At 39.5% G+C, this 12,690-nt stretch overlaps 1 protein-coding gene across 3 annotated transcripts in view; it reads left to right on the forward strand.

The window, feature by feature from the left end:
• The window catches only part of cox10 (cytochrome c oxidase assembly factor heme A:farnesyltransferase COX10), a 169,143-nt gene extending 156,684 nt beyond the window's left edge, over positions 1 to 12,459 (forward strand). For all 3 annotated transcript variants that reach the window (XM_072483158.1, XM_072483159.1, XM_072483160.1), the window contains 2 exons: positions 4,086 to 4,318; positions 8,906 to 12,459. In XM_072483158.1, the coding sequence (XP_072339259.1) occupies positions 4,086 to 4,318; positions 8,906 to 9,330 (658 nt within the window). In that variant the 3' untranslated portion in view covers positions 9,331 to 12,459. The remainder of the gene's footprint in view (positions 1 to 4,085; positions 4,319 to 8,905) is intronic.
• Positions 12,460 to 12,690: the final 231 nt, after the last annotated feature.

Below are 12,690 nucleotides of genomic sequence, written 5' to 3' on the forward strand. Positions count from 1 at the left end.
TTCCAAACATCATGGATACATGATGGATGAGTTGGAAGGCATTTCGAGATGAGCGTTTGCAGACTTCACAAAAACAGTTATTCCAAAATGATTAGTCTTGCTTTGAATGATATTGCTTTGAGTGATAATCTATGCATGCAGGAGTCAGCAAATCATTTTAGTAATGATAATTTGTGTTCCTTTACCAGATTGGCCATGATATGACAGCTGTACTGTAAACTATTGGACGTTAGCCCTCAATATGGTTGACAGCAGAAAGTTTGATGGTCAAATTGTGTAAAAAAAATAAAAAATCCTGTGAAAATGTATGGATTTGCATTTTCTATCTTGTAAAATGCAATGTTTACAAAAATGTAATCAGATCCAGCTAGGTTCTGTGTGGCACCTGAAAAGTGGTGTTCCACCTGTGGTATTACATATGATTCAGCAAAGCAAATCAGCCAACTGGAATTGCTACAAGTTATTTAAATGTCTTCATTGCTTCAGATCTAACAAAACAAAGGGTTAATTTATAACGGAAAGTTCTATTTGATTTAGACTTCTTCTCCACGCCGCCGCCCCCCCCCCCCCCCCCCCGCCATCTCAATAGGTTTCTTCCTGCTCAGCATTTCCCAGCCGAAAGAGTGAACAAGCTAGTTGCTCCCAAGCTATGATTTGGCTGTTTCCCCACCCACATATGAGAATCAATGGCTCAAATTCACTTTTTGCATGAGAATTTTTCTTTTCACTCACCATCCCACCCTGTAACACTCCCGTACAGCACCACTGGAATTGCAAGCTTCTCACATTGAATTTTAATGTGTTATCAAAATGCGCACCAATTTGCACACTGATTTGGTATCCTTGGACCTATAAACAAAATATTGCTAATAGTTTTAACGGAATAACCTTCAAAAGGAAAACTGTAAAAGTACTGCAGTGCTGCAAGTCCTGGTATAAAGTGCTTACAGGTGTAAAGATCTGTTACTAAGTGGTTTGAAGTGTTACTTGACTGTCGACGAGTTTAAACGTTAACATTCCCCCCGCTGTGATTTGTGGAATCTTGCATGATAAAGGATAAGTGGCTGCTATGAATGAACTGAGTCTCTATCATCACAGCACCCTGTGTCCATCCTTCACTTGCTGCAAGTTGCTTACTATCCTAGCTTGACAGATTGGTGAAACTCCACAATGTTCCTGGCTCATTCTGGAATGATGGATAGGGAATCACGCCTGGCCATGCACCAGAACCTGTTCACGCTATGCAATTGTGAAGTAACACCATCTGCCCCCAAGAAACTTTTGTAAAAGATATTGTCATCAACAAGAGAGGTCTACCGCCTCAATTTCTTTGTTTCATTAATCCCACATTCTGTTACTTTTCATGTTCAACTACCTCTTTTATAATGAAAGAATCAGACTGTCAGAAAAAGTGTTGGGATTGTTGCTGCAACCTTTGGACAAACAGTTTGAAAGCAAGCTGCTTCTTGGTTTCTTTAGTTGCAAATTAATCTGTTCAGTTTCATTCATAGAATTTACAGTGCAGAAGGAGGCCATTCGGCCCATCGAGTCTGCCCCGGCTCTTGGAAAGAGCACCCCACCCAAGGTCAACACCGCCACCCTATCCCCATAACCCAGTAACCCCACCCAACACTAAGTTTTACACAATATATGTCAAAATCATCATTAATTTTTATATCTTTTCTGTGTAATAGTGAATATCCTTTGCTTTATGCAGAACATGGGTGTTCATTACTTCGTAGTAACGTCTGAAACAGTAAAATTCAAATTAAGATAAAGCAACTTAGTTTATCATACCTTGCAGGACTTGCAATCATAAACCTCCACGTACACATTTTGCTTTGCTTAAGGACTGAATAACAGAATATATATTTACACAGCATCTTTTCTGCCCTTAATCCAGCTCAAAGTACTTGCAACCATTGCATTTTTTATGGAGTCATTGTTGTAATGTAGGGAAATATGTTTTAAAAGTATGCTACATAGAGAACATGTGCTGACTGAGTAACAAGCCTGCATTTGAGTCATTTAATTGACTTGCACAATAAAGGCATGTAATTCTGTATTTACTTTTGAGTTAAGTGCACATGATATTAAATCCAGCACCAAAGGTGCATTAGCAGTTTGAGTGAAGCACTTTGAGGTCACATTGAGTTCCAAACTCATGTGGAATCCTTGGCATCTAATGGTTTCATATTTGACCTGCATTGCAAACGTGTATCTCTTAATCAACATCACAAAAATGGATTATCTGCTCAGTATCACATTTCTGTTTTTGGGACAGAGGACGGTGCAAGTTGGTTGTCATGTGTTTTGCTTTAAAATTTCAAAAGTACTTCATTGTCAGCCAAGCTCTTGGGGGTATGAAAGGTGCTTTACAAATGCAATTTTGTTTTCTTTTAATGTTTGGGTCTGTGCACTTCAAATGTCATGATGGCACACAAATATCATGACATTGAAATCTTCAGGGGATACACGCCACTGATTCCAAAAGAATCAGTGACTATGATATAAATCAACTTTCCAAACCTGCATTGAACTGGAGTAATTTGCTTGCTACAGTGGAAATTTTGTAAAAGTTACTAATCAACATTGTCGTTTGTTAAACCCCAGTGACTACTATATCAGTGGCTTTACATACCTTATGTTTTAAATATTTTGTCCCCTGCTAAAAGTTTGAGTACTCCATAAGAGCATAACCTAAGAAATAGGAGCAGAAGTAGACCACACTGTCCATTAAGCCTGCTCTGCCATTCAGTGAGCTGATCTTGGGCTTCAGTTCCATTTTCCCGCTCACTCCCCATATTCCTTAATTCCCTGAGGAGCCAAAAATCGTTCCATCCCAGCCTTAAATATATTCAACAATGGAGCAAGCACATCCCTCTTGGGTAGAAAATTTCAAAGGTTCAACACCCTTTGAGTGAAGAGATTTCTCCTGATCTTAGTCCTAAATGACTGGCCCCCTATGTTATAGGATCCCGACCAAAGGAAACAGTTGCTCAGCATCCACTCTCAAGTCCCTTCAGGATTTTGTAGATTTCAATGAGATTGCCTAGAATTCTTCTAAACCCCAGAGAATATAAATCCAATTTACTTCACCTCTCCTCACAGGCCAACCCCCTCGTCCCAGGTAACAACTTTAGTGAAACTTCGCTCCAGCCAAACATCTGTCTCAAAGTTAATTGTGAACAGGGGTTTAACTGCAAGGGTTAATATTTGAGGTGTATCCTGCCATGCCAACACTCAAATCCCTTCACCTGGCAATGAAAAGTGCGAACCCAGCCAGCTGAAATCAGGTAACTCAGCATAGAACAGGAATTAATCCTAGGACTGTCCGTATGGTTCACTCACTCGCTTTGTCAACTCGAGGCATTGGGAGAATAACTATTTTTGAGGATATCGAAACTTTACTTGTAACACTTCAATGGAAGAACAACTACGGAAGTGAAAATCACCTGTCCACAAGTCAATGCAACTGGGAATTATAAGTTAGATTTTGTTGAAACCCTACGGGTAGTATACATAGAAAAACATGATGCATGAGAAATACCTTCATTTGAATGGCATCTATCATTCATTTAATCACCATTGAGTTAATATCCAGTCAGCGCTTCTCATTGTAATATTTTTTATGCCCAAGCAAATCTTTGCTGCAAGAAATTTGCAGAAGACCCAGCATAGCCTCCGTGGGATGAATGGTCTCTTTCAGTGCTATAAGAGACTATAACGCTGGTGTTATTAATTGATCCACCTATCAATGTGCAAAAAATACACTTGCCCCATCATAAACTCTAAGTAATGTGGCAGCTTTAATAGCAGACTAGACAAAAATACCTGACACAAATGTGGTCCAGTGACTTTACCTATAACCACATTATTGTGGGGGATAGAGAAGGTGGTAGTGGAGAAAGAGCTGGCAACATTTCATTTGTTATGTAGACGTTTAACTACAACCCAGAAATCTGAAGCATTGACGCTGAGAACAGCATTAACTGATGTCTTTTTTTTTCTGTAAAACTTTTGGATTTGTGTAAAGAGCATAACTTATGCAATTTGCTGATTTATGTTTTATTTTAAACCCTCAGCCCTCTCCATGCAGTGTCCTTTGCCGTTGCCTGCAGTGTGCCCGGTATAGCTCTACTGACCCTTGGAGTGAATCCACTGACTGGAGCTTTGGGAGCCTTTAACATTTTCCTCTACACATGCTGCTACACCCCAATGAAACGATTGAGTATACTTAACACTTGGGTAGGGTCCGTGGTTGGAGCCATTCCCCCAGTCATGGGCTGGACAGCAGCCACTGGTACCGTGGGTGTAGGTAAGTCTGTCCTACAAAAAATGCATATGGAGAAAGCAAGGATGTGTACTGAGTATATATTGAGTTCCATTTCTGATAAACTTATCTGTATTAGTTGTACATATGAATAATCATTTTAGGAAGAGCAGTTTAGGCAGGTATTTCTTTTTAAAACAACTGGATACAGCTGTTCATTAATTCATGGCAGGTAGAACTAACCTAACCCAGGATAATTGTTGAATAATTTAAGAACACAACTAAACCTATATCAGACATTCTTCACATTGAGAGCGATTAACATATGAATTAAAGAGGAGAACCCCTAGAGTTACTTACAAACCAAGGAAAAGCTACAGTGGAGGGATTTTATGGATGGATTAACTAAGGATAGCTGAAATACTACTGTCCACGTCCTGGGGGTTACCATTGACCAGATGCTGAACTGGACCAGCCATATAAATACTGGTCAGAGACTGAAAATCCTGTGGTGGGTAACTCATCTCCTGACTCACCAAAGCCTGTCCACCCTCTTCAAGACATAAGTCAGGAGTGTGATGGAATACACTCCACTTGCCTGGTTAAGTGTAGCTCCAGAACACCCCAGAAGCTCAACAACATCCAGGACAAAGAAACCCCTTGGTTAGTACCCCATCCACAAACATTCACTTCCTCCACCACTGGCGCACAGCAGCAGCACGGTGTACCATCTACAAGATATACCGCAGAAAGTCACCAAGCCTCCTTAGGTAGCACCTTCCAAACCCACGACTATTATCATCTAGAAGGGCACATGGCAACACCACCACCTCCAAGCCACTTCACCATCCTGACTTAAAAATATTTTGTTGTTCCTTCACCGTCACTCGGTCAAAATCTTGGAACTCCCTAACAACACCATGGGTGTACCACACCACATGGTTTGCAAGAACGCAGCTCTTCAAGAAGGTAATGAAAAGGACAATAAATCCTAGCCTGCAATGCCCATATCACAAGATTGAATTTTTAAAAACAACCTTCCTCATCCATAATTATCTTGATCTATTGGGAATCATGCAGACATGCATTTATTTCAGTAAAATAAGCAGAAAATGGTTATCTAGTTTGTATTAATTTAGCCATTTTTTAAGACTGAATAGATTTTTATTCCTGCAGTCCACAGCATAGAATCACATTCCCCAAATTCTTAGCAGAACGGTTGTAGCTTCTGAATTCTAGGTTTTCTTTTCTGTATATTTAACAGCCAACTGTTTTATGATAAAACCAATTAGTTCACATTCAGATATGTATGCCAGATGTCATTGGACCACTGTTCCTGTGAGGATCAACATGATTGTTCAGTTAATTGTCATCCTTTAATTGTTTCTTAACCTGTCTATTTACTGAGTTGAGATTTAGAAGGAACAATGTGACTATTCAGATGAATGAATATTCTCCTGGCATGAATAAAAATCATAGATTGCACTTGACCCACTTGTTGCTAAATGTCACATCATTGCTAGACCAACTCTAGTGAATTGGGCGAGGCACAAATTGAGGGCTTATAACAAATGCACAAACCACCCAGTAACTGATCTAAGGTGGTCCCAACGGACACATGATGGCCCTTATCATTAATTGTTAATCAGATAAAGAGATTTTCTCATAGTGGGTGGTGACTCCGCAGAAAAGCACCAGATAATGTGCTGCCTTGGTGGCCTGAGATCAACAGTATTCAAGTGAGCACTGTTTTACTGCGGATGTGAATTGATATTAATGCAGCAGTTTTCAATCTTGGAAACAAGCATTGCTTCGCCTGAAGTACGTAGATGAAGGACCTTCTGCCCAGTCTTGCCACTCATTGTCGATAGTCTCATTCGAGCTCTAATGTTTGTTGCAAAGTGAATACAATATGGATTCAAGCTTGGGGGAAATTCATATCTTGCTTCTGCTGGGATCCTAGGAACTCTACTTAAATTGTGCGGGAAGTTTTGAGTGGGGTTGATCACAGTTGGCACTGTCTCTCAGCAAGACAAGCCTCCTTAACAATGTGTATAAATAGTTTATCATAATTTAGTTTCAATTAAAATTGCCAGAACAGAGCAAGTGGAGTGTAGGGACATTGTTCTGACCTCCAGCTATAAATATAATAAAATAATATCAAACTGTTACTAACTCAGCAGATATAAATTGTTTAACATCAAGGTTGAATTTCAATTGATTTTGGTCACATTCTACTTCCATTCAGTGCCATAAGTGTGGTATAATCACTCTGAAACCACAAGCATTCTCCTTCCTTGAGCTTTGTAATAGTTTGACATCAGAATAAGCGTTGTATAAACTGCTACCTCATGTGGCCTCGCAGTGATGCCCTTTTGAGCTACCTAGCAACTGCAAAGCCAGCTGAATGCTGTTGGAAGTATCTGCCATATTGTAGCCTTTGACTCATTTCCAAGTGAAATGAGCATATGCAACTCATAATCTGTCATCAGAGCTGCCCTGATCTGAGATTGTAATGTAAACAGGGCAGCTCCAGGCTCCGTCAACCCCACTGACCAGATAGTCGTTCCATCTGCTAATGTAAACAGGGCTAATGACTCTTGCTATCCTGTCACTTCTGTTCTGAGCTGTAAAGAGGACAGTCCGTGACTATGAACAGAATATCCTTTGGAAAGTTATGATGAAATGACTTGGGTTATCAAATTTCTCCTCAAACATGTAGTATTTCTATAATTGGTCGTCAAATATTCTATTTCCGCTACTTATTTCATGTTAAAAAGTGTTACTGAAGACAGTATTAGTTAGAATTCTATACTCCATGAAATTCTGAGGTGTCTACTGCACACTCTGATGTTTGGCTGCTAGAACTGAAAATCATACCAGGGCAAAATTTAAATTGAGTTGTTTCAGAATGGACTTAACAGAATTCTAAAGCTGTTCACTAGAATGCGTTGGCACTTTAGACTCCTTGCCTACCGACAGATCCGTCACAACAGAAATAAGTTTGCACTTTGTTCCAACGCGTGGCATTAGTTTCTTTACAAGACCCTTACAAGGGTACAATTAAGCTCTCCATGCTGGGTCAATGGACGCAAAAATATATCTGGATTGCAAGTCATCATCAAATCAAAATCCTGTCTAGGGAACTTCTTCTATGTGACGAAATCGGGGATAATATTAGTTCTGCCTCTTAAGGTCCTCATTTTGGTATTGCTGAGGCTATATCTTAAGTGACAGAAACTTAGACAGGATGTTGACATTTTCCTAAAGTCAGCCATTAGATCTTCAGTTCATGCTTGTGTTGTATTACCCGTGATAATTTATTTTTGATCTAGCTTCTGACTCTATCATATTGCACACCAGTCCTCGCCATAGATGATAGTTGCATCTCTGCCCAGGTATAGCACAAAGATCGGCCTAGACTGAATCTGCATTTGGATTTCCCTCCCTCACTAGGCAGCAAGACTTGACCTCAGGCCTTGTGCTTTCTCCCGAGGGTCCAAATTAGATGGGAGCCTGTTGTGTGCAGAATTGAGTGCAAACCCCTGTGCTCAATGCGACTGATATAATTATACGTACATGCAATAAAACTGCCCCAGGTTCCTTTTTTATTTTAAACAGTTAGATCTATAACATCTAATTGTTTTCTCAGAATGAATTTAAAGACACTTTGATACAATGCATATTTTACCATAATTCTGGATCATTCCTTGATATTTGTGACAGTTGAAATAGATTTAATCTTATGCAATGAGGATCGAATGTGTAATCGATCTCTTATCTGCTGGGAGTTTTGTAATAGATTATTGAGGTAGTCCAACTACACGAGACAATGGATTTTGAACCCTTATCTTTAGGAGATGTGTTTAAGTCAGGCAGACTAAACGAATTGTCATGATTTACAATGTACAGTCCTTTCTTGGAGTACTGACTGGTCAGGTTCTCCCATGTTTTGCAGACACAATAAGGGTACTGGTGCAGTAAGGGTCTTCTGACAGCTCCCTGGAGACACAACCACTTCATTTGTTCCTACATTTTTATCCTTGCAGCAATGATAATATAGTTAACAAAATGTGATATGCTCACTTGTTGGTCTTAGAAACATTTACATTTAGGAATAGTTCAACAGAGCAGCATCAGTTTATCTTATCTAATGGTCTTGCAGGTGCCAGTGACAAAATGTAAGGATTGACGAAGGTGCACTGCCAACATACACATTGTTGCGATTCCTCTAACGCCTTAAGACTTTTTTCCCCCAAAATTAAATTGTGCATCTAAAGGTTTAACAATTCATGATCTAGTCACACTTTTAAGCACTGTATTTAGTAGTATATTTTTCTCTGATTTTCATGTCCTAGTATGGCATGTTAGTCAGTGCCGAAACCAATGTGCACATACACACTGGAATGTGTGAAAGAATGGTCCAAGTTGATTTGCCTGTCACTTTAAAAGGGTTTGATGCCATATGATTGAGGATTTATTTTGCCAGGAATTGAGTGTAAAAGCTTTCTAATGTTAGTTTTGTACATATTATGTGCAGTAGATAAACTTTGAATTTAATCGTTTTAGGAAAGTAACATGAGTTTGTCATTATTTGGAAACTTATACTTAACCCCCTGTCCCTCTGTTTAGGTGCCTTGCTATTAGGTGGTCTTCTGTATTCCTGGCAGTTCCCACATTTCAATGCTTTAAGCTGGAACCTTCGAGAAGATTACTCGCGAGGTGGCTACCGCATGATGTCAGTCACACATCCATTGCTATGCAAACAGGTGGCACTCCGCCACTGCATTGCTCTCATTGGACTGTCAACACTGTGTCCTGTATTTGATGTAACCACATGGACTTTTCCACTCATTTCGCTCCCAATCAACTTGTATATCAGCTACCTCGGCTATCGATTTTACAGGGATTCAAATCGCAGCAGCGCTCGAAAACTTTTCTTTTGCAGCCTCTGGCATCTCCCTATGTTACTGCTCCTCATGCTGACCTGCAAGAAATCTCTATTTACGAATGAGGGAGCAGCCCATCACAAAGCTGAAGCAGAAGTTCAAGCGTAGCATTCATTTTTATTAAGAAATTTTCAGACGGTGATGAAGACTATTTCTGTATCGTGTTTCTATGGCCTCGTTCAGTGGGATGCACTGATTTGTTCCTGGAAGTTGTACTACTGTTTATGATTCTGTAATGTTACATGAAAAAAAAAAAATTTTCATTGTCATAGGAACACAAGTAGGCCATTCATGCCCGCAAGCCTGCTCAGCCATTCAATACATCTCTACTGAGCTGTACCTCAACTGCATTTACCGTGGTGACTCCATATTCATTGATTCCCTTAAGTCTTGGAGGCTCCAATTATCTGAGAATCCACAGCCTTTGGGGGAGACTATTCCAGATGTCCACTATCCTTTCTGTGGAAAAATGCTTCTTGATTTTCCTCCTAACTGGCCTAGCTCCAATTTTATGCCCCCTTGTTCTTCGCTCATTAGGGTAAATAGTTTATCTGTAAATACCCAATAGAATCCTTATGACATTTTAAATATCTTGATCAGCTCAGCCCTCAATCTTCTAAACTCCATAGAATACAAGCCAGGTTTATGCAATCTTACCTCAAGTAGGTTCTATGTTTTCAACTCCATGGTGTGTCCGTAAAGTTATAATGTGTCTTCCTTTCTCCCTAAAATATGCCGTTTGACATTATATTATGGTCTTAGATCCTATAGGTATCCCTTAATCACATGAAGTAAACACACCCAAGAACAAATTAAAATGTCAGTAATGCTTTTCATTACCAAGGAGAATTTTAAAATCCAACATTTCTTGAAAAATCTATGGCCTGTGATTTGCACAACAATTGTGTGTTCTTAAAATTAATTGTAAAACACTTTATTCAGATGCGCTCTTCCAGGAAAAAAAAAAAAATAATTCTCCTAGAATTGTGGCACTTCATTGAATTGAACTTATTGTGAAGGCATTCTGTTGTTTGGGAACCTTTGAGACTTCCGGCCACATAGTAGAGCACGTTCAAGGCATTTCTCTTCCAATTCAAAGTTTCCAGTTAGCAGTGCCATCTTTGTTCAGGAGTGTTGTGACAGTTTATATGGCATGTTGAAGTTAATTTTTCAGTATTGGTTCAGAAATATTATTTCATGTCTCTGCGCCCGAACTGCATTCTTTCCACATAGTAAGTCTGACTAAACTACAGTTGATGTTGCTGAAAATGCGCTTTGAAACTGATAGTCCAGAAACTTCCCATTCTCATGTTGAGAGTTACATTATGGAACTATGTTAAAGGACTAGTATCTAAATCACGAGCCCTGTTATCACCAGGCTTATTCATTGTACCAATACAATAATTGCAACTCAATTGATACACTATGTGTGATACTTTTAATTCTTCATCTGAAATTGCTACCACAAAGGACAGTACAGCCATAACCATTCCAACCCCTCAGTTAAGCTCAAAAGGTTGTTTCTGCACAGTTTGGAAGGTCACCACATCTAAATAGTAATCGGAACAGCAGTAGGTCATTCAGCCACTCAAGCCTGTCCCGCCATTCAATGAGATCATGGCTGATCTGTGACCTAACTCCATATAATAATAATCTTAGTATCACAAGTAGGCTTACATTAACATTGCGGCGAAGTTACTATGAAAATCCCCAAGTCGCCACGCTACGGCACCTGTTCGGGTACACCGAGGGAGAATTCAGAATGTCCAATTCGCCTAACAAGCACATCTTCTGGGAGGAAACCCACAAAGACACGGGGAGAACATGCAGACTCCGCACAGACAATGACACGAAACGGGAATCTAAACCGGGTTCCTGCCGCTGTGAAGCAACAGTGCGAACCACTGTGCTACCGTGCTGCCCCTGCTGCCTTTGATCCATATCCCTTAATATCTTTGCTTAACAAAAATCTATCTATCTCAGATTTAAAATTAACAATTGATCTCGCTTCAACTGCTAGTTGTGGGAGAGGGTTCCAAACCACTACCACCTTTTGAGTGAAGACATTCTTCCGAACATCCAGCCCTCATTTTTAGACTTTCCCCCTAGTTTTAGAGTCTCCAACCAGTGGAAATAATTTATCCTTGTGTGCCCTGTCTTTCCCTGTTAATATCTTGAATACTTCGATCAGATCACCCCTTAACCTTCTAAATTCTAGCGAAAACAGGTCTAATTTGAGTAACCTCTCGTAACTCCCCTGTAGTCCAGGTATCATTTCTGTAAACCCACGTTGCACTCCCTCCAAGGCCAGAATATCCTTCCTACGGTGTGGTGCCCAGAACTGTTCACAGTGCTCCAGGTGGGGTCTAACCAGGGTTTTGTATATCTGCAGCATAACCCCTGTGTCTTTATATTCCAATCCTTTCAATATAAAGGCTGGCATTCGATTAGCTTTTTTGATTATTTTCTGCACTTATTCCTGGCATTTTAATAACCTTTGCAACTGAACCCCCAGTTTAGCCTAATTTCATATTTCCAAGTGGATATACAACAAAAGGTGTACACATTCATCATCATACTTAACTAAAAAATGTATTTATGTCAACAGTGCTGCCTAATGCAAACGTTTTTTTCTTAAGTATATGTATAATTATGTATCAGTAGTGGTATTAGGGGGTAAATTGCATAGTGATTATATTACTGGACTTGTAGTCCAGAAACCTGGACTAATAACCTGGAGTTTGAGTTCACTTTCCACCTGGACAGCTAGGGAATTAAAATTCAGCTAATTAAATAAATCTGGAATTTTGAAAAAGCGAGCATCAGTAATTGGCACACCGAACCGGATTGTCTCACAAGCCCATCTGGTTCATTCATGTCATTTCTTACTTGGTCTGACCTATGTGACTCCAGACCCACAGCAATATAGTTGACTTGTAATGGCCTCTGGAATGGCCTACCAAGGCATGCCATTGTATAGAAGGGGGCGATAAATACTGGTTTTGCCAACAAGGCACACATCCCATGAAAGAATAAAAATAAAATTAGAAGTGCAAAGTGTCGTCAGAGTGCAAAATAATCCTCCAATTATTATTCACTGCCACTTTGGCCTGTAATAATTGATTGTGATTAAAGATTGGAGTCCGAGCATAAATGTATTAAACAAATGAAATATTTGTTTTATATTGTCATGATTTTTTTAAAATATCCATAATAAATGAGTAAAACAGAACAAAATGGTCTGCAGTCAATTTTACTTTTTTATTGCCAAGTAGGGCAAGGGGCATTACGGTGTAAATGTTTCATTATAGCACGTAAATTTCATTGTGATTACGTAATCCAAACCATTGTTAGAACTATGTGCATTGTTTGGAGGATTTTGTTTAAATGAGAGGGTAAACATTTGTTGCCTAAATCGCATTGCTCCAGATCAGATATTTGGCAACCTTTGTCAAAATAAGTTGATTA

Source organism: Scyliorhinus torazame, chromosome 18 (genome assembly GCF_047496885.1).
Source record: "Scyliorhinus torazame isolate Kashiwa2021f chromosome 18, sScyTor2.1, whole genome shotgun sequence".
Taxonomy (NCBI): domain Eukaryota; kingdom Metazoa; phylum Chordata; class Chondrichthyes; order Carcharhiniformes; family Scyliorhinidae; genus Scyliorhinus; species Scyliorhinus torazame.